The sequence below is a fragment of the Salminus brasiliensis genome, chromosome 12 (assembly GCF_030463535.1).
Source record: "Salminus brasiliensis chromosome 12, fSalBra1.hap2, whole genome shotgun sequence".
Lineage (NCBI taxonomy): Eukaryota > Metazoa > Chordata > Actinopteri > Characiformes > Bryconidae > Salminus > Salminus brasiliensis.
The window spans coordinates 6,307,288-6,334,989 of NC_132889.1; the positions used below are offsets into that span (position 1 = coordinate 6,307,288).

The 27,702-nt window shown below is 43.5% G+C and overlaps 1 protein-coding gene across 2 annotated transcripts in view; it reads left to right on the forward strand.

Annotated features, from left to right (window-relative positions):
- sstr3 (somatostatin receptor 3) overlaps window positions 1–26,289 on the forward strand; it is a 46,771-nt gene extending 20,482 nt beyond the window's left edge. For both annotated transcript variants that reach the window (XM_072693696.1, XM_072693697.1), the window contains 2 exons: window positions 17,326–17,393; window positions 19,781–26,289. In XM_072693696.1, the coding sequence (XP_072549797.1) occupies window positions 19,847–21,259 (1,413 nt within the window). In that variant the 5' untranslated portion in view covers window positions 17,326–17,393; window positions 19,781–19,846 and the 3' untranslated portion in view covers window positions 21,260–26,289. The remainder of the gene's footprint in view (window positions 1–17,325; window positions 17,394–19,780) is intronic.
- Window positions 26,290–27,702: the final 1,413 nt, after the last annotated feature.

Sequence of the window (27,702 nt, forward strand, 5' to 3'; positions counted from 1 at the left end):
TGGGAAATGTCAGCCCCTCGGTATCGCGTCCTCCCCAGGGGCGATTCCGAGCTGCCACCAACAGGCCCAAATAAGGACTTCACCCTCGTTTGTGTTCATGTGTGAGAATTCGCGTTCAGTAGCAGGTCACCCTGCTAACCACGTTATCAGCGAGGCTCGTTTGCTCACTGTCAGGATTTACTGGCTACCCACGTCCCAGTAGCACGCTGCCGTTTCAGGTTTGGTCGGCCTTGCCGTTTTGTCTAGCTGCTGGTGCCCGCTCAGCTCCCAACTCCTCCCAGTCCCAGGTTCGTTTGGTTTCGTCCTCTGGTTTGTCACATTTGTGTTGTGTTTACATTTGTACCTTATAGTTGCTGCTTCTTTTGCTTCATTGAGCCCTTTTATGTTACCTTGGTTTTTGTTAATAAACAGCATGCTTTGATTCCATTTCTGCAAGTGTTCATCCCTCTGTGTCTGGCCTAGCACACCATGACAGAAAAATTCACTCCCACCATCATTTTACTCTTAAATTACAGCTGGTTAGAAATTAGACTGTTGCGAGGAGCGCTTCCCTTTACTTTTATTTTAAACCAGCACTGAACTGCAGGTTCAAACCCAAGAGGAGGAGGCAAATACACCACAGGTCATAGAAACCCAAATCACAGCACACTTACCAACTGTGAACAGCTCCTTTAATTCATAATTAACATTAAGAGACATCAAGAACCAAAGAGCAAAAGAAGATTTTGGACACACTAATCATTTGTCCATGGTATAAAAATCAACAGATTTCAAACAAATAACTCAAAATACTCAGAAAACTTTAGGGTTCGAGGCCAACTCCAGCATATTTGAATGGATCAGCTATTGGCTGAGTGAACCTGGCTCCTCAAGGACCCCATTGTAAATGTACAAACTATGTCTTATTAAGATCTGTATAATAAACGTCTGCTGTATTTCACCAGTGTTGCCCTCCTCTCCGTATGGAAGGGGCGGTCCCAACAATTGGGTCAGGTTTACGTCAACATACCCCTAACCAATCACAAGGCTAACATGAATCCGCCCTTTCTTCGAACCTGAGCAACCTACAGAGCTGAAGCTAGCAGATGTTGTGTAATTTCTGCCATATTTGGCCACGCCACCCTTCCAACCCAGCTGAAGATATTTTAGTCCTATTGTTTCATTTCATATCATATCATTAAATTACAGCTGGTTAGAAATTAGACTGTTGCAAGCAGCGCTTCACTTTACTGTCATTTTAAACCAGCACTGGACTGCAGGTTCAAAACCGAGAGGAGGAGGCTAATACACTACAGGTCATAGAAACCCCAATCACAGCACACTCACCCACTGTAAACTAGTAATTTCACATCAGCAGTCGACAAACAGATACCGGTCCAGAGTGTGTAACTACACACACACTCCAACACACACAGGAAGTGATTAGACTGCAGTGTTGGAAAGGAGCTGGGAGCTGATTGGGCAGACTGGATTATCAGATATTAAACACTATAAACCAGTGATTTTCAGAAAAGTCTCGACTAAACTAAATCAATCAGTCCAGAATGTCTGATTATTATAGAAACTGATACTAGAAATAAAGAGATTTTCCTCTGATCTACTGATCATCTTAGCAACTGTGTAGCTGGAATATTAACACAAACACATAGATTGGATAGGTATCATCTGATATTCAGCATTAGGAGGCTCGGATCGGATGTGGGGGCAAAATAATCTGATCGGGACAAGATGGAAAAAGCTTTCTGCCTTTAGAAAATCAGGTTGTCTATTTCTTGCTGGGCTATTCGCGGGTTGTCCAATTGTAGAGATGGTCAAGGACTGTGGTATTGCTTTTTTTTTGCCGTATCGCCCACCCCTATCAGCGAGTGTATTTGCTAAGCCATTCTCTCATTCCCTTTCTTCTCCCTCTGAAACAGTCCATCTCGGACCAGAATCGGCAGCGCCTCAAGCGTTTGAAGGTCAGGGTCGTCGGTAAGCACTCCGTTTGCATGGCGCTCCGTATCTCCATTCCCACGCGTTTGAAAAGCCTTTATCTTCTGCGGTTCGTATGATTACAACTGCCTCTGGCCATTAGTGGGCCAGCGTTCCGCAAGCGAGTCAGGGCTCCTTCCTGCGGACAACAGAAGTTCTCGTAGAAGTAACTCGTAGCGTTCACTGTGCCTAAAGGGCACTGTTCAGAGATCCTCTATGCTGCCATTGTTGTCCAGCCTCCCACAGCTGAATTCTATGCTGGTATGTGCGCTGGTATGCATGTTCTCGCAATGCTTGGGTAATCAGAAGAATGATGCATGCAGATGAAAGCCTTGTACACACACACACACACACACATGCTGTGTGTGTCCTCTTCATGTATGTTCGATTCATGCAACACTTGAGAGCTTATTGAATTTGTTTCAGGCACGCATTAATAAACCCCATCACTCGCGTACGTTCCTCTTTGTATTTGCATTTATATGAGGACATACTGTACGTGTCGTGTGGTGAGTGTGGGCAGGAGCTGAGGGATGACCGGGTCTATGAGTATCTCACATGCATTGGCTGCATTATCAAGTCTCCAGCCAGGGCCCTCCATCTGGAAGCTCTCCTTCTTCCTCCTCCTCCTCCTCCTCTACTCTAATCAGCCAGGAGGCCTTGAATTGATGATCAGAGGGAAGATCAAGCACTCTTCTAAATGAACATGGTTTCCCAACGCCATCACTGAACAATGCTTACCATACATTGCTATGCGCAGCGCGGCTTCGCACCTTGACTTTCACAAGGTCTCCGGAGAGGGGTACCTCCCCTGTCAGTGGACTGTGAAGGCTGTGAAATGTGTTAGGTCTTATCGCCGTCTGTGCCGTGGGCAGTAAAGCAGCTCCGCAGGCATGAGCATCTGTGCATGCTGAGATCTTCAGGTCCTCCTCAGGGCTCAGCTTTGTTCAAATGGGAGGAAAAAAACACAACAACAAAAACAACCCAATTTTATCACCATGGAGCAGAGTTCTCGAAACTCACTCCCTCGCAAAGCCCTCACACATCTCACCCTGCCAACAAGTCAGTTCCCAAATCAGCATCACAATCTAAGATCTTGTTTCCTAGCGATGCCGCCAAAAGGTCTAAAGTAGTTGGCCTCTTTGTGGTTAGCATGGCTAGCCTGGGTGAGGTCACATTTAAAGCTGCTGTATGTGATTTCAGTTTCCTCATGGTATTGGATGGCATATTGATGAGGCTGGTAGCCGACGTGTGAACACCGCAGTAGCGATGTTGGACGAGGCCGGTAGCCGGTGTGTTGTGGAAGTTGGCTGATCCTGCTGAAGAAGTGATTTAAATGTTTAAACTGAAATAAAATAATAAAACAGGCTTTTGAGCTTATTATTGTCAGCCCCTCGGTTTTCGGGCCCTCCCCCGGGGCAATTCTGAGCCGCCGCCCACAGGCCCAAATAAGGACTTCCGCCTCGTTGTGTTCATGTGTTTGGTTGTTTTCACGTGTGTCGATTCATGTTCATTTGGTTCATGTGTTACACCTGGGACTGGGGGTTATTTAAGGAGCCTCGATACCGCCATTTGGGGCCGAGGATTGTATCGTTTGGGAACTTTAGGTCGCCCGAGAGGTTCCCCGTACTGTTAGAAGTGTGTTGAGGCCGGCTTCTGCTCGGTGTCCTCATTCAGGAGCAGGTCACCCTGCTATCCACGTTATCTGCGAGGCTTGCTCGCTCACTGTCCGGATTCACTGGATACCCACGTCCCAGCTAGGCGACCCTCGCTCACGGCAGGACACTGCGGTTCCAGGTTTGGTCGGCCTAGCTGTTTTTGCTCGTTAGCTGGTCCCCCAGCTCTCCCCCCTTTGTCGTTATAGGGCCGTTAGCGTGCCGTCTACGTTAACCCCTATTACGTTACGTTAACCCCCTAAGCCCAGGCTCTTGGTCTGGCCTAGCACGCCATGAAAATTATAAACATAAATACATGCTGGTGTCTGTCTCAAAACAGTCTGCAGTCTGTCATCATCACACACAGCTTATTCTATTTTACTTATTTTTAAATCCGATTCCACCGACGAAATCCACCATCACATTGCCCACCTCTACGCTATTGCCTGGTGATGTCCCACCGTGCCATACGGTGACTATATTATTGACTTGCAGAATGCGGCTCAGAGTGACTAGCATGGCCCTCTGCTGAAGCAACGTGTTAAACATATTAAACAGATGATGCAGGGTGCAGGATGATGCAGCCAAGCGAAATCCTTCCAGTCTCGCTCTGGTCTTTAGGTGAAGCCCAGAAACAGAGATAAAGGAACCAGACCACTGATCCACCAAAGCTCTGCCCACTCAAACGACGCAGACTGACCATGCTATTAAAAGGGCCAGATGAACCCGTGGAAAGGGGCTGGGAGTTCTTCACATGCATATACTGTGTAATGAACATCACTTGCAATTGATTTCATCAGGTTTAAGTCTCACTTAGGATTTAGAATATTACAGACAGGTTATCAGAACACATTATAAAATATCATATATTTGAAAATATCATTCAGCGGTTAAAAAATCCCCCAAATTTATTGCCAGATTGTTCCGATGCAGTAAAACCTTCGCAAGTTATGAAAAGTTAAGACTTTGATAAGGTCATGGCTGAGAGTAGGCATTGTTAGAGCTTTTCTTAAGACCTCATTCATCATGAAATCCTACAGAATCTTCTGCACTCGTGAGTTTCTACAGACCCTTTGAGTTAGTGCTGAGCAGCACTGAGCAATACTGGCCTCCTTTTGGTCTCAGAACAGCACCAATAGTTCATGACATGGATTCCACAAGATGTTGGACCATGCTGACATGATGAATAGAGGGGGAGGGTCAACACGCTAGTGGTGAAAGCCCCCCTCGATGTGGAGAGCTGCACAAACGCAGTAGCCAGAGGGTTTTTGTACATTATTGAGACGAACGCTACAAACTGTTGATGAGGTTTCTGTCAGATTTGATCAGTGACCTTCAGTTTCCAGTATTTTGGTCTCTTCATATTCATAGAAACTGGAGCCTGGTTCATATGTAGGGCTGCTGAGATTAGTTGTCATTTTAAAAATGCAACAACGTCAATAATTTTAAGCCAAAACATCATTATTTCACGATCCTTAAGGAACTTTTGGAGGTTCTTCAGTTTGAAACAGTGGAAACCTCTTAAGGAGCTTTGAGGAACCTTTAAGGAACCCTTTTCTACTAAAAAACCCTTTCTTGAAGGTTCCACAAAACACCTTAAGAGATTTCTTATTAGTTTTCCATTGAAGAACCTCCAAAAGAAGTTCTCCTCAAAGAACTTTTAACAGCATAGCCTCTAAGGTCTCTAAACCACTTCAGCTCAGATAACTGCTTTTCTTCACTACCGTTTGATTACTGCTGCATGTGGTCAGCCGTCCAGTCCGGTCGGCTCCATTGAAACCTACAGTTTTGGGGAAAAAAATGGCCAACTCAGAAGATTCCCAGGTTTTCAGAATTTTTCCAAAGACCCAAAGCATTGACTTAAATTTGCACGAAATTCAAAGGTAGGCAAAGGTTCGAAGTCAGACCACAACAGCACTCTTGCAACACATGAGTACAGACTTCCTATAAGGACTTTGGCCTCCATTAAGGCAAAAAAAATCAGATCATTTACATTACTTTTATATTTAAGGCATTTATCCAGAGTGACTTACAAAAGTGCTTCACTGTTTACTCAAGAATAACCTCAGCTAGTTTTAATAGACTAAAATGTAAAGATACCTCTAAGTTTAGACACTACTAAAGACAACTCAATAAGGAGACCATAATACTCTACTCTTCACCCAAGTACTCTCGGAAGAGGAGGGTCTTCAGTCTGGGTTTGAAGACAGCGAGTGTTGGACTCTGCCGTTCAGACACCCAGGGGAAGTTCGTTCCACCACTTTGGTGCAGGACAGAAAAAAGCCTGGACGCTCGTCTTCTATGGATTTTAAAGGATGGTGAGTCGAGCTCGAAGGGCTCTTGGTGCTGATCGGCTTTTGACCATTGCTATCAAGTACAGAGAGGCTGGTTCAGTCTAGGCTTTGTAGGCCAGGGTCAGAGGTTTGAATCTGATGCAGGCTGCAGCTACAGGAAGCCAGTGAAGAGAGAACGCAGCGGTGGAGTGACATGGCTGAACGACCCGTGCCGCTGTCGCATTCTTGATGGGCCTGATGGTGCGCAAAGGGAGACCAGTCAGAAGAGTGTTGGCAGTAAGTGATCGTAGCCTTAGTTAAGATCAGGCTGATCAGGGTGCCTTGTACACCTCTCCTGTGCCCTATCACCACAGCTTCTCAGTTGCCATGTTTCTGTCTGAGCTGTATTGAGGTTTTGGCTCAGTTGGTGTATCTGATAACTCGCTTATTAAAATGTAGAACATGCCCCGTAAGCACAGACGCAGGCCTGACCTCCCTCAACAAAGAGCACGGATTTATTACAACCTGCGAGGCCTAAAGCTGCTGTGTTCTGACTGGTACATGTTAGACGGAGATGAATATCTAAATGTCAGCCTGCTTTCCCGCTGTGTGTTTGCAGACATCAATATACCATGCAGAATATGCGGTAAAGCGATAACTAATGGGGACAACACGCACTCACACACACACACAGCCCATATGGTGTTAAAACATTCATAGGTGCGATTTCATATGTAGCAGCTTTCCCAGCACACAGGTATTTAATTAGCACCCTTTAGCATGCTAGTAGTGTCTAAAACCCGTAGAAGGTTCCTATGAGAAGTGTTGGAAACTGTAGGAAAATACTGGGTGCATAAAATTAACGGGTGATAACAACAGCATGTAATTTGTATTCATTTTTCCTCCTTTTCCCTCAAAGCTCACTGGAACTAGCAGAGATATCCCCGTGGACATCATGGCGTGCCCAAAGGCCCACATGTAGGGCCCAAAGAACAGTCTCACATTTGAAAAAAACAAAAAACATCTAGATGACCCCCAAGACTTTTGGGATACTGCTTTGTGGACTCAGTGATGGTCTGGGGCTGCTTTGCTTCTGCAGAACCTGGATGTCGTAACTGACATCCAAGCCCCGCATATTTTTTTATGGGGGTGTCAACCCAACCGCTACGCCCCTGGTCTAAAGGATGGCTTAATGTTTCAAAATTTAACACATTTAGATGTTATTGGGAAGAAACATCCTACTGCGTTACAAATTTTCTTACAGAAAATTGATCAAGAGCCGAAAAGAAAGTCTGACCGATAAGCAGAATTAATAATGGCATTTGTATCAATACAGTCTTATTAATTCCCTTCCTTAAACGTGGAGCACAGCGACAGTAAGGCTTTCAGATGTTTAAGGATGGCCTTAAGGAGGTCATCAACACAGCACACGTATCCAGTCTCATGCTGTACTGTACCTGTCCGAAAGTGGACACTTCTGGAGAAGAAAACCAGACACAATTTGTATCTGAAAGCTTTCTGATCTGAGCCATGGAGTGCTTAAGTGCTCAACTCTTGGCACAGTGTTCCTCCAAGATGCATTAGAGAGTTCGCTTCCGGATTGTGAAGTGATAAAGCGACAGATTGCCTGTTTCTACTCGACATTATGTCCTTTCAAAGAAATTATCAATTGAGCAAATGTGTGTATGAATGTGTGCGTCGGGGAGGGGGGGGGGGTGTAGGTGTTGATGAGTGCCTACTCATCATATTCCACAACAGCCAATTTAATCTGTGGGGTGTTGAAGAATTAACACTTCCAAGCACTGCATTTAGCACCATGCTGAAGCTTCAGAAGCTTAAGTCACCAGCCTGGCATTATTAATTACACACGTGGACAAAATTGTTGGTACACCTTGGTTAATGAAAGAAAAACCCACAATGGTCACAGAAATAACTTGAATCTGACAAAAGTAATAATAAATAAAAATTCTATGAAAATGAACAACTGAAAATCTGACATTGATTTTGAACCATGCTTCAACAGAAATATTTAAAAAAGTAAACAGGCCTGGACAAAAATTATGTTACCCCTGAAAATAATGTGATCAAAGGGACAAATCAAGACCACTAATTAGCATCACAGGTGTCTAAAATCTTGTAATTAGTCAGTGGGCCTATATATAGGGCTACAGGTAGTCACTGTGCTGTTTGGTGACATGGTGTGTACCACACTCAACATGGACCAGAGGAAGCAAAGGAAAGAGTTGTCTCAGGAGATTAGAAAGAAAATTATAGACAAGCATGTTAAAGGTAAAGGTTATAAGACCAAGCAGCTTGATGTTCCTGTGACTACAGTTGTACATATTATGAATGAAACTTTTTGCCAAGGCACATTAGCTTTATGTTCACAGATGGAAAAATTAAGCATATCAAGAAAAGAGCACTGTCCCTACTGTGAAACATGGAGGAGGCTCTGTTATGTTCTGGGGCTGCTTTGCTGCATCTGGCACAGGGTGTCTCGAATCTGTGCATGGTACAATGAAATCCAAAATGTGGGTTTTTCTTTCATTAACCGAGCGGTACCAACAATTTTGTTCACGTGTGTAGTTATTAGAAATCAGTGCACTTTGCTTTACATATTTAAATATGATGATCTCATGGACCTGTGAACTGACACTGCTAAACCTTTGTTTTGTTAGGGTTTGGTGGCTTTGTAGGATGTTATTTAGTAACTTCTATGAATTATTCAGTAGTTGCTACAAATTATTCAGTATGTACTATGACTTATTTAGTATCCACTATTAATTATACAGTATGTATTACAAATGATTTAGTTACGTCTATGCATTATTCCGTAATTACTAAAAATGATTCAGTATCTTCTTTGGATTATTCAGTTCCTACAGTGAACAATACACTATGTACTATGGTTCATTCAGTATCTGTTATAGATTATTCAGTATGGACTACAAATTATTTAGTATCTTTTACGAATTATACTACCCATCTATGGGTTATTCAGTATATATTATGCATTATTCTGTAGCTACTAAAATGATTCAGTATCCACTATGAATTGTTCAGTGTCTACTATGGATTTTCCTTTATGCACTATAAATTGTTCATTAACCTCTATGAACTATTCAGTATCCACTATGAATTATTTAGTTAAAACTATAAAACTATTATGTTCCTTATGGGTTTGATGGCCAGGAGTTAAGGTATTTGGCCCACATGCAGGACTTTAGGGTTCAAAGGGTTCATATTGTCACTGTCACTCAAAAACCTTTTATCTCTATTTTTGACATAATGTAAATCTGGCAGTTCTTCTTTACATTGCGTCAAGTTTCTGCTTTGGAGATTACAGTGATGAAATTTTTTATCAGGAGCAAACCTGCAGCTGATTTCCTTCCTGGCAGCTTCAATAAACAGCCAGTAATCGAAGCACCTGAGATCCACCACTCTTAGCTTCCAGGGAGTGATAGCACTCGCCTACTTTTCCCACGGTGCCGCGAATCAGATCCCACCAGTCAGTTCCTGTGCGGATCATGCAGAACCCTTGTGCAGATCTTAATTTTGCATCTGTATATCTTTGACTTGCGTCCGTATTTCATTGCATTGGAAATGGACGAGGTTTCTCTGCATGAATGGAGTCCCTTTAAAAGCCATCCAAAGCGGTTGGGTTTGATGCTGCTGTTTTGATGTAGTTCTGCTTCTAATCTAATCGCACTCTTCACCCAGGCTTGTTTTCTTAAGACGATTATGTGTTTGAACTAGAGAAACTGTGCTGCAGATAAAATAGCTTTCACCTTCAACACAGTCAGTAATCCACTAGAGCGGGAACGTAGAAGTGGCCTTCAAAAAAGCGCTGCTCCCAGGAAAGTTACAAGTCCTCAGTTATATATATATATATATATATATATATATATATATATATATATATATATATATATATATATATTAAAACAAGAAGAGCAAGAATGGAGGAAATCACGAGGACTGACCTTTCTATCCTTTTGTTTAGTCATGAAAGCACTACTTGTTTAAGCTAGTTCTCATATTTTGACCTTAAGACAAAGCTTGTTTTCACGCTAGTGTTTTTCTTCCAGACCTGGGAGCACATACCCGAACGGTTTGGCACATTGGTGTGAAGTGTGAAGGCTGTTTTTGAGCCCTCCTGAGGTTATCCTGAAATCGGTGGTCTGAGGTTCGCTTCAACTCTGCATGTGTGTGGATCACCTCCCGCCATCGCGTTTGGGGTTGCTAAAAGGCTGTGGTGCAGGGTTGATCATACTAGATTGCGCAGGCAGGAGGGCCTCACCTCGTACCCGTACCCGACTCTGGTGTTGGTTCATTTACATGCCTTTGGTTCGTCTTATGTTCATACTTCAAATAACCGGCAACCAGGTGGTCCAGCTCGCTTAAATAAAGGCCCGAGACCCACCTCACCTCCTTAGGAGGTCTCGACCTGCTTGTTCGATGCGCACGAAAGTAAACCACATGAATGGAGCATTCGCACCAGGGCTCGTTTTACCCGTAACAAAGCTTATGAGCGTAAACACCCCCCTAACGAAGCGCTGTGGTATCTTTTTGTAGCCAGCTTTGGTTCATTTTCATCTGAAGAAGTCTTGACCTACACTATATTGACAAATGTATTCAGTTACCCATCCAAATCATTGAATTCTGGAGTTCAAATCAATTCCATGGCCACAGGTGTATAAAACCAAGCACCTAGGCATGCAGACTGCTTCTACAAACATTTGTTAAAGAATGGGTCACTCTCAGGAGCTCAGTGAATTCCAGCGTGGTACCGTGATAGGATGCCACCTGGGTAACAAGTCCAGGGAAATTTCCTCTCTGCTAAATATTCCACAGTCAACTGTCAGTGCTATTATAACAAAGAGGAAACGATGGGGAATGACAGCAACTCATGGCAGAATCAACCACTACAGACCTCTAAACTTCATGTGCTCTTCAAATTAGCTCAAGAACAGAGAGCGTAGAGAGCTTCATGGACTGGGTTTTTATGGCTGAGCAGCTGCATCCAAGCCTTACATCACTGAGCGCAATGCAAAGCGTCGGACGCAGCGGTGCAAAGCACACCGCCACTGGACTCTAGCGCAGTGGAGAACTGTTCTCTGGACTGACGAATCACGCTTCTCCATCAGGCAATTCAATGGATGAGTCTGGGTTTGGCGGTTGGCAGGAGAACGGTATTTGTCTGACTGCACTGTGCCAAGTGTAAAGTTTGGTGGAGGGGGAATTATGGTGCGGGGTTGTTTTTCAGGAGTTGGGTTCGGCCCCTTAGTTCCAGTGAAAGGAACCAACCTTTTTGGGAACAGTTTGGGGACGGTCCCTTCCTGTTCCAAAATGACTGCTCACCAGTGCACAAGGCAAGGTCCATAAAGACATGGATGCGCTTCTGGAAGAATGGTCAAAAAATTCCCATAAGCACTAAACTCCTAAACCTTGTGGAAAGCCTTCCCAGAAGAGTTGAAGCTGTGATTGCTGCGAAAGGGCGGCCTGACATCATATTAAACCCGACGGATTAAGAATGAGATATGGGACACTCAAGTTCATCTGCATGCAAAGGCAGGTGTGCGAATCCTTTTGGCAGTAAAGTGTAGCTAAGGAGTCAGTTGAGACGAACCAATCAAGCCTTGAAACGTCCAAACAATTGGAAGGACGCCCAAACCTTAGTTACTTACAGTTACTATTGTCTAGTAAAGTAGCAGTGTATTAATATGAGCAGAGAACTGTATAATTTAGCAAATGCCATGTTCCTATAATCATAATTAAATAGCTAAACAAGGCTTTCACTCGGAGCCTGTAGCAAATTAGAAGCCGCGGAGATGATTCACAAAACTCTTTATGTGCTGTGGGCTTAGTGAGAGGGATTCCATCCAGCCTGCTTATTACACGGACGGAAGTGTCAATATCCTCGCAGCGTCAGCCTCAACACAGAAGAGCTCCATTTCTTTTCTATAGGTCTGGTGTGAGCCCTAGTAGCACGCCGGCGCGGACCTGCCAGACAAGATAGCACTAAAGAAACGGCCTCTCATAGGGTCAACCCAGCATCAAAGAGGACATTGTATCAAAGGGCAGGAGAGGCGAGATAGGGGGGAAGGTGGCAGGTGATGGTAGGTGAATGGGAAGGAAATCGGAAGCATGCAGGTGACTGTTACGTGGTACAGCCAGCACAAAAGAATGAAGTGCGTTCGAAACGCAAGCTAAGAGATAAGTCAATTAAAGCCCGGACCACTTCAGACTTCAGAGGAGTTCTCGGAGCGGCAACATCAGAGAGCGAGCGCACTGAGCACAGGTGGACGCAGACCTGCGCAGATCCGTTGTTCGGTGGAACCCATCTGTTTGTCAGGATCTGAAACTCTGCGCGCTGCGAGACGACAGCAGTCTTACAGATGTCCTAAATGCATGGATGCACAAAGACAGGTTTGAAGACACACTGTCACTGTCATGCACAAAGCTGGTATCTCCAAAATAGCAGCTTTACAGGAGAAGGAAAAAACGTTGTGACTTTCAATGGATAATAATGTAAAGAACAGCTGCCAAATTCAATATACGCTATATGGACAAAAGTATTGGGACACCTGCCCTTTCACTTCTTCTGCAGAAACCATGGGCATTTGTTGGAGCAACTGCATTCAGCAACACAAGCACATTCGTTCTGGGATTGTTTTTAAGCTGTGTATTTTATTATTAGTGGATTTTTAACCATGCTGTTCTCTTATTGGTGGATTTGACCCGTGCTGTTTTCTTATTGGTAGATTTGAGCTGTGCCATTCTCCTATTGGTGGATTTTTAACCATGCCATTCTCCTATTGGTGGATTTGAGCCGTGCCATTCCCCTATTGGTGGATTTTTAATCATGCTATTCTGCTGTTGGTGTATCTTTAACCATTCTATTCAACTTTTGGTCGATTTTTAACCATGCCGTTCACCAATTGGTGCATTTTTAACCATGCTGTTTGACCATTGGTAGTCAGGATGTAGGCCGATCACCACCCCACCTCCTCCCCAACTCATCCCAAAAGTATTGGATAAGGCACCATCCATCATTCCAGAGAACACACTCCCACTGCTCCACAGCTCAATAATGGGGGGCTTTGCATCACTCTAGCCCACGCCTGGCCAGTATTAGGTTCATATGTATCTGCTCCAGAGAGTCCTATTCTATTGCCAATACTTATCTAAAAGGACTAGACAAGCTGTATATGTGTGTGCACTGGGTCAGCAATGGATGCAGCTTAAAGTAGTTGAGGAGAGAGTAGCCTCATCTTCATACACTCTGATACAACTTAATCAGCCGGCTTAGGCAATAAAGCCACTTAATCAGCCGCCGAACAACAGCCAATCAGCCTTTAGAAGATCTAGGAGACTGTCTACATTTACAGTGTCGTCACAATACTGCTGGCAGCGGCACGTCATGCCTGTTTGCTGCACAGACAAATGGCTCTCATGTGGCACTGTCTGAGCAGGAAACTGATTAGAGTTGGCCTTTATGCAAATGAAGCTGACCTCCATCTGCAAGAAAGCATATTTTTTATGTATACCAGGGCTGCACAATATACTGTATGTTCATCATTAATGGGACACTGGCTTTGGCAGTTCTGATATTGCATTTAGAATTAATGCTAATTAGACTCAGCACAGCACCAGCTTCAGCTGCAGATGATTAGAACATGGTTAGAGGGGGTTCTGGAGGAGCCCGTCCTTTATATAAACCGCAGACATTGAGTTTGCTTTGCTCTTGATTGCTGAAGTGAGTGGCCAGATCACCAAGGCCAGACCCAGAGAGCTCTCTGAGGCCTTCAGAAAGAAGGTTGTAGATGCAGATGAGTCTGTGAATCTCTCTGAACAGTTCAAAATCAGCCCTTCCACTGTCCACTAAATAACACACAGGGATACAACTGCCCACATGGCCAGGTCAGGCCGTCCTAGCAAGTTCAGCCCAAGAGCAGACCTCAGGATGCATGAGGAAGTCTTCAGCAATCTTAAAATCTCATCACTGGACACATGAGAAGCTGAGTTTAAAGGTTTTTCCTCCTTTCTAGCCTTTGCTTGATTAGCTCAGCTACAGTTCCACCAAGTACCAGTCAGTCCAGTAGAGCTGCTAGTGACTAACTGCTGAGCTACCGACACTTGAGAGCGAAGTCGAGCGAGGCTCAGATAAGTTAGCTAACAGGCTAAAGACCTTAGCACAGACAGTGTTCCAGATAACTGAGGCTGAAATTACAAACGTTTAGAGGATAAAGCCTCATATCTTAGAAAGCACAGAGTCGAGGGAATGGTCTTAGAGGAGTGTTGTTGCCTGTCTTCAGGTACATTTAGTAGACTGGTTCATCCAGGTTTGCTTGCTCGCCCTTTTATTCGAATTCAGCACGTTGCTAAACTCGCAACTACACTGGGCTTGTTTTTTTAACCACCTGTTTTCAGAGCTTGCTATCACCAATCAGTGTGCACCCACAGCACCCCCAACCTGCACAGTGGGGAATGAGCTTATTTGGCCAAGTATTAGATAGACACCATGGACAGAATCTCGACACATCAGAGACGCAGTCATTTGGAAATACAACGTAAAACGGGATACCACCCAAATCCACCCACCCTGATCTACCATCAGATCTCTCACGCTGTGGCAGGATTGTTGGAGACCTTCTAGTTATGTTACCTCCATCTCCCAATATTGTTTCCAATAATGTAGGACTCAGCTTCAGTCGGGGGTGACCCCTGGCCTTCAGCTTTTCTCCTGACCTGTTGAACTCTTTGCATTGGCTCAATATTTCAGTGGGAAAGCTGGAGAAGATATTGATGCAGTCTCCTTTGAATTCAGCAGACTTGGAGTGTGCAAGAGGCATAGTGGTTTTACTGTAAATGGGTCACGAAGTAACTTAGCAATCATGGCTCGTGGCATCGTGTTTGAGAGAGCGCCTATATAAGGTTTGCTCAGTCCACTTTCACGCCTCGGGGAAAACTGGTTTCCAAGAAGTGTGGGCTGTATAGCCACTTGGACACAAAGCACGTGGTCTTGCCATTCTCTGTGTTCTCAGGGAGGCTTGCTTTCTTGATGTTTTGCCCTTGCAATCTCCCCTCCAGATGACTTAAGCTACTTGGACAAAAGTATTGGGACACTTGCACATTCATTGTTTCCTCCAGAATCAAGGTTAGTAAACAAACAGATGATCCTGCTTTTGTTGCAGTAACTGTATCCACTGTCCAGGGAAGAAGGTTTTCCACTAGATTTTGTAGGAGCATTGATGTGAGGATTTGATTGCATTTAGCGACAAGAGGGAGGTCAAGTCATATCAAGTCAAGTCAAGTGGGTTTTTATTGTCATTTCCACTATATACAGAGTACACAGTGAGTGTGTGTGCATGGAACAGAAAAGACATAAGTTCAGTCTCTGGAGTTGAGAAGTTTGATGGCTTGGGGGAAGAAGCTGTTGCAGAGTCTGGTCGTGTTGGACTGGATGCTGCGGTACCTTCTTCCTGATGCCAGGAGGGAGAACAGTCTGTGTGAAGGGTGGGTGGAGTCATCCACAATGCTGGTTGCTTTGTGGATGCAGCGGGCAGTGTAAATGTCCATGACAGAGGGGAGAGAGACTCCTCATCTCAGCTGTCCTCACAATGCGTTGGAGGGTCTTGCGGTCAGAGGCTGTGCAGGTCCCAAACCAGGCAGTGATGCAGCTGCTCAGGATGCTCTCTATGGTCCCTCTATAGAAGAGGGTGAGGATGGGTGGAGGGAGACAGGCCTTTCTCAGCTTCCAAAGGAAGTAGAGACGCTGCTGGGCTGCGTCAGGGGAGGCTACCTAATCATCCCCAACTGCACAGCTCATCCCAACAGTATTGGATGGGACACCGTCAGAGAACACATCTCCACTGCTTCACAGCTCAATGCTGGGGAGCTTTACATCCCTCTAGCCCATGCCTGGCCTATATTAGGTTCATGTGTATCTACTCTAGAGAGTTATATTCTATTGGTGATACTGCATTGGTGATATTGCACATGCGTATCAGCGATGGGTACAATTTAAAGTAACTGAATGCATTCATTTGGATGGGTGTCCGCTAACATTTGGACATTTAAGAGCCTTGTTTTGATTTTGTGCAGAGCTGTTCCATTTGCGAGATGCAGTCACCATCTCAATACAGAAGACCCTTTACACATTTTTAATGGCCAAGAGGATGATTTTAGATGACGCGTCCTCTTTGTCATTGAGAGGGTCAGCCTGGGTGGCTGTCACACCATCTGCTGAGTCAACGGCTACGCTGTTAGCCGCTATAGCGCTGCGTCTTTTCAGTGATATGGTGTTTTTTAATCATCATTAAAGTTTGAGTGATCCTTCTATTAGCAGCTTGCACATCTCCAGTGAAGTGTTTACTTGTTTATTGTGAAAGTGCTGATTGACACCAGATGTTTTATTGTCTTTTATTGACAAGAATAAACTTTTTTATGAATATTTTACTCCTGGTTTAGAGTGTGTACCTACAACACTATCCTGAGTATTTTGTGACACAAGCAAAGGAAAAACCCACAGATTTCTGGCTTTGCTTCATCATGTTCTGTTCATTGTTCTGTTCTGAAATGTTATTACTGACAGAGATAATAAGATTTTGTGTGTTTTTTCTTTTTTTGTCAAGGTCTCATAGTTTGAAAAGGGCATTATAAATTTTTTCCTGTATAATTTCGGTATTTTCTTTATGCAATCAGAATATTTGAAGAATGGACATGTCCCCAATAGATAACTCATTTTAAAATACAATGGACAGTCTTACCTTTTGTTAGATTTTCATGCACCAGAGACACACACTCTCTTACATAGAAAAACCCCAGGTTTGTTAATGATGCAGGGCTAACTATCCTGGTGTCTGTATAATGATACATCTTTCCCTCCAAAAATATGACTGTTTCTTGTGGTTAGACAGCTCGAAGGATATGAGCGGTTGTTGGAGAAAATACGGTGCTTCTAAACTCTTTGATATTAATATTTGAATGATTCTTATTTCCACTCATTTTATTCACAATAAAAACCCAGAGAATCAGTGGAATTTTAGTAAATATTACAAACTAGACACACATTTTATTTTGAATATTCATGTTTGATGTCACACAGCTTTCTCATTCATTTTACAATAATCTACAGCCTACATTTGTCCTACATTTACAAATACTGTTTATTATTTACATTACTGATACTATTTAAAATGCTAGCTAGCTTCCTTGTCTAGCTTCCTTACTAATTAGTGGAAACTTATAAAATTTCATAGACTGCCATATTCTACTTAATGCATGCATTGCTGTTTTTTTATGTTATATTGTTGTTTTATATTATTATACATGATTTTATAGAATCTAGGTGACCTTCCAGATATGCAACAACCGACTACAACCAAAATCTTCTGATTTTAATCTGATTTTTGTTTTTACAGATTAAACCTCAAGCCATGTTGCAGGTCCAGTTGACTGGTTTCAAAGTTTAAACATACAGGATAAAAATGTAAGTACTTTGAGCATGGAGCCTTTTCTGCTGGGCTTAATTACACACACATATATATATATATATATATATATATATATATATATATATATATATATATATATATATATATATACACAGTTTCACAATATTATGACCCTGGTTTGGAATAACCTCAGCCTATTATAAAAGCTCCACTTCCCACATAAAAGCACTTTGTAGTTCTGTAATTACAGACTGTAGTCCATCTGTTTCTCTGCATACTTGGTTAGCCTGTTAGGGACTCTCTGTTCACTTGATTGTTATTAAAAATACCAGTATTAAGCACATATACACAATATGTAATAACCATGAATTGTCATACCATGGTATACCTAAAAATGTTATACCGCTACAACCCTAATTATAATTGGCTGAATACATATCCAATAAATATACTCAAGTAAACACGGTGCAGTTATGTCCATGTATTGTACGATAAGTCAATAACAGTAATTATCATGACAGGTATATGTGTAAAATATAACAGAAAAAGTGTCAATAATATAAGCAAAATGTGTGGAATGTGTCATTTTTGTATATTTCCATAATATAAAATATCCTGTAGATCTGTAAGGCATGACAATTTGATTACATTACATTTAAAAAAATATTTATATTAATATTAATTAAGATAAAAAGAGACTGTGACCCCGGCGCTACTTGAACATCCATCCTTTGGGTGGTTAAACATCATTGCTGTTTCTTAGAGTTGAACATATCTAGTGAGTTAAACCTTTTATTGTTTTTATTGTAACCTGTGCCTAAAATCTTCAGCCAATTGCTCAGGACAATCAGGTACACTGAGCTTCTGAGGCACTGTTGGCTGCCACTGCACACGGCATGTCCAGAAACAAGGCCTAAAGCCAGAAAAAGAACCTGGGTGCACAAAACTGTCTGCTGCCTGACCATTTCACACCTACAGATGCTTAGTAAGAAAATATGGATGGGTCAGTAACAGGACAGAAGCCGTAGTGCGACTGCGCTTATTCTTAAACTGGTAGTTTTGCAAACGGTGTAATAAAATCGGCCCAAATGTAGTCAGCCATTTACACAAGACACGTTTGAGTTGAGTTGCTGAGTAATCTCAAACGGACTTGCTCGTGTCGGTTTCTGACATGGTATGACCTATGTGTTGTTACCTATACAAATGGATCGAAAACCATTACACGACTCATTACACTATATCAGCACTGTTGTATCCAAGCAAACCTAAAGAAGCAAACTTCAGATACCAACCAGGTCTTGGTTCCATTGAGGCCAGCATTGTTAATATGCTTCTTTGGTGCCATTATTGAGCATGGAGAGAAAGAGAAGGAAGGCTGAAGGACAGAGCCAGAGAGATATGAGGATGAGGATAGTGTTCATTGTGGTGTACACAGGTGCGGATGTTCCACGCAGACGTAAGCAGGCCATTGTTTGTCCAGAAAACAAGAACACAGACTTTGTCTGCCTCCTTTCACAGTCGCACACATGGCACATTCATATTCTCAGTCACTGAAAGACACTTATGCGTCCATCTGAAATATCCACTTCACACACATGCACGGACAAAGACCCTTCACACGGCTATTAACATCTCCCTGCCTTGTTCAGATCTCCAGCGTACGTGGTCAATTATTAGCCCCGGCATGTGGGAAATCACGATGTTTAACCTGTCTGAGGGTTCAATAGATAGACATTGTTGGCCAAACACACACTCCTTAGGGCAGCCTGTCCCAAAGCAGCCCTACTCACTTCCCCTCCATCTCCCCTAATTGTTTCCTGTGTGACTCATGGCCGCTGCCACCACGCTTGGCTCGGACCTTTTATTCCTCACCCGGTTATCATTTAATTATGTTTTCTGAATTGCTATTTCCATCTAACCTTCCTTGCTCCTCTACCTCCCACTGCCCCCTTCTTCTCGCCTGTGTTGTTTCGTTCCTCTCGTGGCCTCTCGTGTGTTGGTTTTTCCACACCTGTATTTGCCCAGTGTAATGACATCTTCTAATTGCACATTTTGCCATTCTCATCACTCTCATCTCTGCCTTTGAACGTCTGCCTAATTGGCCTGTCAGATTGTGTGAAAAACAAAAGCACTGCATTTCTCAACCCTTTTGTAGGCAGGTTTCTCAGAAAGTATCAAACTCAGCCCTTGGTTGTGAAGATTTTGATGGAGAACTATCATTAGTAAGAAGTAGCCATACAGAGTTCATACTGTTGTTTAGGTCTTTCCCATGTCCTTTATATAACCATTCATGACAAATGCAACGTGTTCTCTGTCTGTTCTGACTGCAGAACAATGCAGATCTTTCCAAAATGACGGAGTGTGACTAAGTTTGAGGGAGCACTGAAGGGAAAATGACATTTTCTGTTTCACTCTTTCCCAGGACAATGGCCGCCAGCTGAGCGCAGCCTGAGAAAGAAGGAAGGACAGGGAAGACAATCGAGCTAGGATGGATTTTACCACAGTAGATCCTTCTACTTTAGTGGACCTTTTGGCCAACGGCTCCCTTCCAGAGCTGTACCCCTTCAACGAAACGAATCCCAATGACACATGCCTTAACAACACCAAATGTCACAATGAAACTTCTCCTGGGGGCCGACACGGCACAGGAGTGGCCGGAGTTCTGATCTCACTAATATACATCATCGTCTGCATCGTTGGCCTGGGAGGAAACACTCTGGTCATCCATATAGTACTACATTACTCCAAGACAGAATCTGTCACCAACATCTATATCCTCAATCTGGCCATTGCTGATGAGCTTTTCATGCTAGGCCTCCCGTTCCTGGCTGTCCAGAACGCCATGTCGTCTTGGCCTTTCGGTTCCTTCATGTGCCGTCTCGTGATGACAGTTGACGGAATCAATCAGTTCACCAGCATCTTCTGCCTGACAGTGATGAGCATTGACCGCTATTTGGCCGTGGTGCATCCCATCCGCTCCTCCAAGTGGCGGAGGCCACAGGTGGCCAAGGCAGTGAACGGATCGGTATGGGCAGTCTCCTTCTTGGTGGTCCTGCCTATGGTGATCTTCGCCGACGTCTTCGAAAAAGGAGGCACGTGCAACATCAATTGGCCACAACCACTCGAGATCTGGCGGGCCGCGTTCATTATTTACACCTCCACAGTGGGATTCTTCTTCCCCTTGCTGGTCATCTGTATGTGCTACCTGCTGATTGTGGTCAAGATCCGCAGCTCGAGCAAGAAGGTCCACGCCACTTCCACCAAACGGCGCAAGTCCGAGCGCAAGGTCACCCGCATGGTCGTGATAGTGGTGGCAGTGTTCGTTTTCTGCTGGCTCCCTTTCTATGCCCTCAACATCATAAACTTGATTGTGTCGGCACCCAGTAACCTTCAGGGCTTCTACTACTTTGTGGTGGTCCTGTCCTACGCCAACAGCTGTGCCAACCCCATCGTTTACAGCTTCCTGTCTGACAACTTCAAGCGGGGTTTCCGGAAGGCGCTGTGCCGCTCTTCGAGGAAGGTGGAAAACCACGAACCTCCAGAGCGCGAGGAGCAAGAAGAGCGCAAACAGATACTGATGCCCCGAGAGAGCCTGCGCAGGGCTGTCCGAGACGACGAGGAGGAGGATGAGGAAGAGGACAGGGAGGAAGTGACCGAGATGACGGAAATCTGCAAGATCACCCAGAATGGAAATGGCAGCGGACAGGTTGATAGTGCTCGCGCCTTCTTCTCGGAGAGGCCGTTAGCTTCAGGGATGTCCGAGCCCGGCACCCCAGACAGAAGAGGTTCTGGCTACGGGCCGTCCACAGCCTTGCTGAACGGGGCGAAAAACGGCAGCGTGAAACCTTTGCCAGAGGAACCTGTGGAGAAGAACACCTCACTGGAGATCAGCTACTTGTAAAATGACTGCAGATGTCTGTCTCGTGTTACTTGAAACAGAGCCGCAGTATTCCGATCGACCTACCGTTTAGCCTAACTGCTGCACTGGAGCCTTGTTCAGGTTTGCGGACTTTCTCAGATGTTCTCAAATGACTGAAACCTCTTCTCAAGGCCAGAATGTACTGACACTAACGTTATTTCTCGTCTTGCTATCTTAGTACATCTCAACTGTCAACTGTCTGCCTTACCTTTTCACTTGTACACACCTTAAAGTTTGTAAAGACGAATATCATGACTGTTTTGCCCGTTTTCTCAGATTCCATCTTATGCCATTTTGAAGGACGTATTGTCCTTGCTTGCATGAAACTTCTCTAGATTTGCCTTGGTGTTTTAACCGACCTGATTGATACTGTTACAGTGGAGAAAAGCTGATCTTCAGTTACACTCAAGTGTAATCAAATCAGGAATGCTTTCCTTCAAGGGCGCTGCCTCTGATTATGACATTAAGCAGGCATTATGGAAACTAAACCCTGTTGTATCATTTGCCATGGATTACGTAGGCACATTTGTCAATCACCCACTTGCCAATCTGTGGACATCTGCACAAGGTTACTGATCAATTTCTTGTTTATGTTGTTTATGGGTGGCTTTAGTGTATATGTATCCTATGTAAATATGTTATGGAAGCCTTTAACATGGACAGTGCTGTGATGGATGGAAGTACTTGAAGAAGACTGACAGGTCACAGCCTTCAAGCCGGCCAGACAAGTAAAGCAGTCACTCTTTGCAGAAGTTGACGAATTCTAATTTTCTACAATTTTTAATTATTCATTATTCAGCGTTAATTAATGGTGCCATATGTTACTTTGTGATTCAAAGTGTATTGCTTGGACACCTGAAGCCAGATTCACAAAAGCTTTCCTAAAAAAAACTTATGAAGGATCTTAAGATAAACACCAAGTAGTTCAAAACATTGGGCTTCATTTGCTGACTAAATTGCATCTTAAAAACACACTTGTGCAGATTTCCCAAAGATTCTGACATTCACCGGTATTTTCATATTTGGGATTTGTATAATTTAGTGGGCAGTGGAATCTGTTCAAAAACACACCAAGAACCTGGCATTGATTTCTTGTGTGGATTTTTCTCATTAACACATTTAAGGACGTTCTTATGGAACTATTGGTGACTGAGGCCCAGTGAAGTTAAGTGCAAGTCTTAAAGAATTCTTATGTAGCCAAGTCAAGACAACCATATTCGCAAATTTGAAATGAGCACCCAATAACCCTAATACAACAATGTGCAAGTACGCCCAATTCCTGAGCGTAGAGATTACTAAACTATGTAGAACATGTGGAGAAGATCAAGACAAGTACACTGCGTGAGGAGCCGGACACTCTGGTGTGGTGAGTGATAATAGAAGAAAGGAAGGAGATGGGGTGGAGGTTGGTGCAACGTTTGTTTGACACAGGGTTGATCTGAGAAGCAGGGTTATATAAGGGTCTTGAGGGCCAGGAGGAGAGGTCTGGGACATGGTCCTTCTCCCAAACATGGTGGAATTTTGGGTAAACATCCTGCTTGGAAAATAGGAAAATATAAACTGGTGTGAAATTGGAAAGCCATTATGTTACTTATGTAGAAGCTAACAGTACTTTACAATTTCCAGGTTTAATCTTGTTAAATTAGACATTAATTCTAGTAATAATTCAAATACTATTTAAGCTGATCATTTTAGAAGCTTATATTTCAGCATACTGGGCCTCATTATTCACCAACATCATCCTAGGACTTTTCTTGAATTTATTCTTGAGAAATGTCCAAACAAAAACTCATGCCAGGTTCATGAAGCTCAGGATCATTTGCAGCTCTGCTCTTATAATAATGGATCCCATTGTTCTCGCAAATCGAATAAACATTCCTAATAAGGAAACACTGGTGAAAACACTGGTGTTGGGATCTTCGTGAAAACTGTGAGGGGGAGGTTTTCATATATATATATATATATATATATAATTTTGTTTTGGTTTTTTTACCCATTTTCTCCCCAATTTGGATCGCCAATTACCCAACCCATACATATTCTCCCCCATCACATGCCCCTGACACCCCCCCACCCCCCCATCACATTTTCTAAACTGTCACCGATGCAACAGCACTGGGCGACCAACGCTCTCTGAGGAAAGCAATGTGTACCTGGCTCTGAAGCATTGGCCAGCAGACGCCAGTGCCGGCCAGCATTACGCTTAACTGATGTGGGGAGAGAGCGCCACCTACCCACCCTAGAGAGAGCAAGGCCAGTTGTGCTCCCTCAGGGCCCGGCTGCCGATGGCTAGCAGCATGACAGGAATTCGAACAAGCCGATTATGATGGTTATGAGTGTCAGCACCTTTTTCTGCTGGACCACTCAGTCTTATGAACATCTTAGTGTTTAAGTCTCTTTGCAAGGTTCTTCGTCAGTTTACGCCAACATTTCCAAACATTTTCTGAAGGATACCATTTGTTCTTTAGAGAAAAATATTAGAAAATAACTGAAAAAACATGAATTATTTATCTGAACATTTTTCCTCAGTATAAAGTTTTAAAAAGCACAGCAAAGACACTTTTGTGAATACAGCCCTTTTGGCCTTTGGCCTGTAAAAAGAAACCTGACCACCAGCCTTTCCTAGATTGACCAGAACAACAACTGACCTTACTGACCTAACATATGATGGCTCTAAGTGCCTCCCCCCATACTAACCTACTGTATCTCTGGCAGTGTAGGTAGCTGATATGAAATCTGGGTCCATTTGTAAAGGAGCTGTAAATAAACCACTTCCTGCACATTCAGATCCACACGTCCCGTAAGATCATCCACCTACCCAATCACACACACACACAGCCGCGACTCAGATCTGGGCTAGAAATGATTACAGGTTACAGTGCTGACACTCTTACTGGTGACAGATTTCACAGCTTTCGCTCTGGTGTGACTGAGAAAGCGTGGAGTGTTGTACTACTGTTTGTTGTTTGGTTAAAACGCAGCTTGTTTACTGTGATTCCCGGCTATTATTACCCAGTCTTCAGCAGTGTGGCGTTAAGCGCAGATCGAGCAGTCCACCCTAGACTCAGAAACAAGCGGCCATGCCTGGCCGTGGGCACCGGGGCGGTGAGGCAGCGAGCTGATGACCGTGTGACTGGACCGGCCTCTGGATCGTAATGAATTTCTGCGAATTCATTGGATGCCTGCAGCCCACGGAGACCCGCCCACACGTGACACGGCTGCGCAAAAAGCCAAGCAGTGCTGTGGGCTGCTGGTTAAAACACCATGACATTATCCACCTCTTGGCACGGACTTCTATGGGGGCCCTTGTGCAAACAACGTCATTAGCCCAAGGGTGAAAATGGGATGGCAAGCCCACATATCCTGGATGGCAAACCCAGCATATTTGTATCGATCTATTTATTTATTTATTTATTTACATTTTTTTGCTCCCGTCTCCAGTGCAAGTGTCTGTTTTGCGTTAGCCGTGCCGTCTCAGACTCTAATGTATAGGAAATCCAATTACGGACGTTGGCTGAGAACAGCAGTCGAGACTTTGTTTTCCGTGTCACTCGTGTTCTTAGTGTCAGTAAAGCCACCAGCCGTCTGTTTATTTATTTGTAATTTATTTTAACTGAGGGGGTTCTTTTCGTTCTTTTGGGTTTTTTTTTAAGTAAGCTTTGCTGTTTCTGTCTTATTCAAGACGAGCGGTCAATGAAGACACAGTGGTCAATGAGACGATAAAGACAAAGGCAATTATCAGCTCTTCTAAAAAAGGGTTTTCTAGATCTCTGCATCTCCCAAAAATACTCCAAAAGTGCTTCAGAAGGTTCTATGAGCAGTGCCATAGAAGAACCACTGTTGGTTCCACAAAGAACAGTCCACATTCAGAACCCAGTCATGCGTAGGGATATGTATAGGCAAGAACCAAGAATATGGATCACAATGCAGGAGATACGATTTAGTGTATAATGTGGTCAACTGTATGGACAAATGTTTGTGGACACCCCTTCTAATAAAGGCATTTAGCTTCAACACAATCGAATGAGAATCTCTGTAGCAGATATGCATGAACCTACTGCCACTCTGCTAGAGAACTGTGCTCTCTGGAACGATGATGGTGCTCCATCCAATACTTTTTGGATGATTCCAGATTCAAGGGTTTACTGTCATGTGCACAGTAGAAACAAGCAGATAAACTGAACAATGAAATTCTTACTTCGCAGTTCCTCCATTTACAGACAAAAAATATCAGTGTAAAAAGAGAGAAACAGAAGAAGTATAATAAAAAAAATAAAAAAAAATATATGTGGGCATGAGTAGAGGAGTTTGGGGATCATTCAGCATCCTGACCTCCCTAACGTTCTTGTCGCTGAATGCAATCAAATCCTCACAGCAGTGCTCCTCCAAAATCTAGTAGAAAGACTTCTTCCCTGGACAGTAGTAGGCAGGATGTTCAATTAAACAATAGCCTTGATTTTGGTACAAACAATGACTGAGCAGGTGTCCCAATACTTTTGTCCTTATAACATATATTGTGATACTTGTAAATCAATTCTTTATAGCACATCTAATAGCTGAAGACAGAGTACAACACTGCTATCTAGTGGTCGGGGTTTGAACACGACACAAAATGAACCACCACCAATCTTTACATGTAAACGATTGATACTGCGTTTATGAGAATCGATACAGTACTGCAAAACACAATATCGCGATACTTCGATATATTGATATTTTTCATATGCCCGCACTAACGCAGATTTACGAAGATTCTGTGTTTTCTTATTTGGGATTTGCAGTTTAAAAACACACCCTGAATCTTACATAGACTTCTTGTAGCAATGCTGTTCGATGTACCAGTTTCAGGGCTCTTCACACTCTCCCTTCTCTAGTATGGAACCAAAAGTGGTTCTTCTCTGGTGTTGCTCAAAGAGCCTCTGGAAGCACCATCATTTTTAAGAGTGGAGTAAATCTTCTGCTAAATCCAGTCTTTTGGGTCTTTTCAGCTCTTCAAATATGTGTGTATGTGGGAAGAGGATGTGGGGGGGTGGGGCAGTTACCAAATTCTAGATTTCTATATTTCATAAAATAAAAAAGTTATAATAAGAATGAAATAAATATTTTGTGACTGTTTGGCAGCATTGTGCTTCATTCCTTTCTAAGTTCTAATATTCAGACTTCCAAAAGACATAGGGTGTGTTTAGACCCGCAGTTCGGTTCTCTTGGTCCGGACCAGGCCAGAAAATGATACACTGTTAGGTTTTAGTGCCGGTTTGCTTTGCGTTCATACGGGCATATTTGAAATCGGACCAAAATTGGGGGAACTAACGTATGACGTAAGCTGTGAGTCGACAGGTCCTTCGTGATCCAGGCCATAACCCTTAGTGGCTTATTAAATCACATGTTTTTGCTATCATTTTTTCACTAAACTATGTTAATGATAAAGCTGTGAGCTTCGTCCCAACTCACTAACGTTGGTACTTTAATGAAGCCACTGCAGCTACTAATGAATTCTAATAGTGGCTAGTTTTGATGTGGAGCAGTAGAACTGTGCTCTCTGGATTGATGGTTGGTGCTCCATCCAGTACTTTTTGAGGTGGTGTGGTGATCCAACATCCAACATGCTGACTTTACTAATGCTCTTGCAATCAAATCCTCACAGCAGTGCGCCTCCAAAATCTAGTAGATAGCCTTCTTATCTGGACAGTAGAGACAGTTACTCCAACAAAAGAAGGATCAACTATTTTAAATACCCTCGATTTTGGGAATAAACAGTGGAAGGGCAGGTGTCCCAATACTTTTGTCCATATAGAATATATTGTAATACGTTTTACTGAAGCCACTACACTATTGAATTCTAATGGTGGCTAGTGTTGCTGTGTAGCAGGGGCACTGGCAGGGATTTTAAGCCCATGTAAAATATTCAATTAACCCTTTAAGCAGCCGGTGGATTGCCGATAGGCAGAGAGTGTTATTACTATATGTCTATTAGGAGAGAATAGTCCCACTATTAGTTACTGAATAAGTGAGTAATAAGCCTTGCTGCGTTACGGGGTTAATGCATTTTTTGGGCCTTAGAATCATCCTAACAAACATACCGCCCCACCCATATAGTGCATATTGTGGTTTGGGACACAGACCCACTAAACTAAAGTGTCAGACAGAAGAAGTTAAAGCACAGAATCATTGTCAGGTCTGCACAGAGACTCACCTGAGATCTGGATGGCATGGCGCTGGTGGAGTGAGCGGTGTTGGAGTGAACCCATGTCGTGAACAACTCTGCACTCACTTGCCTGAGCTGGGTCTTGGTCCACTTGGTGTTTGAGTTGAAAAGGCCGCGTTCCCACCAGGGCTCGTTTTAATTACACCAAAGCTGACGAGTATAAACACACCCTGAACATGCTTCAGTAAGCAGATACTTTAGGCCGAATGGGGAACGACCT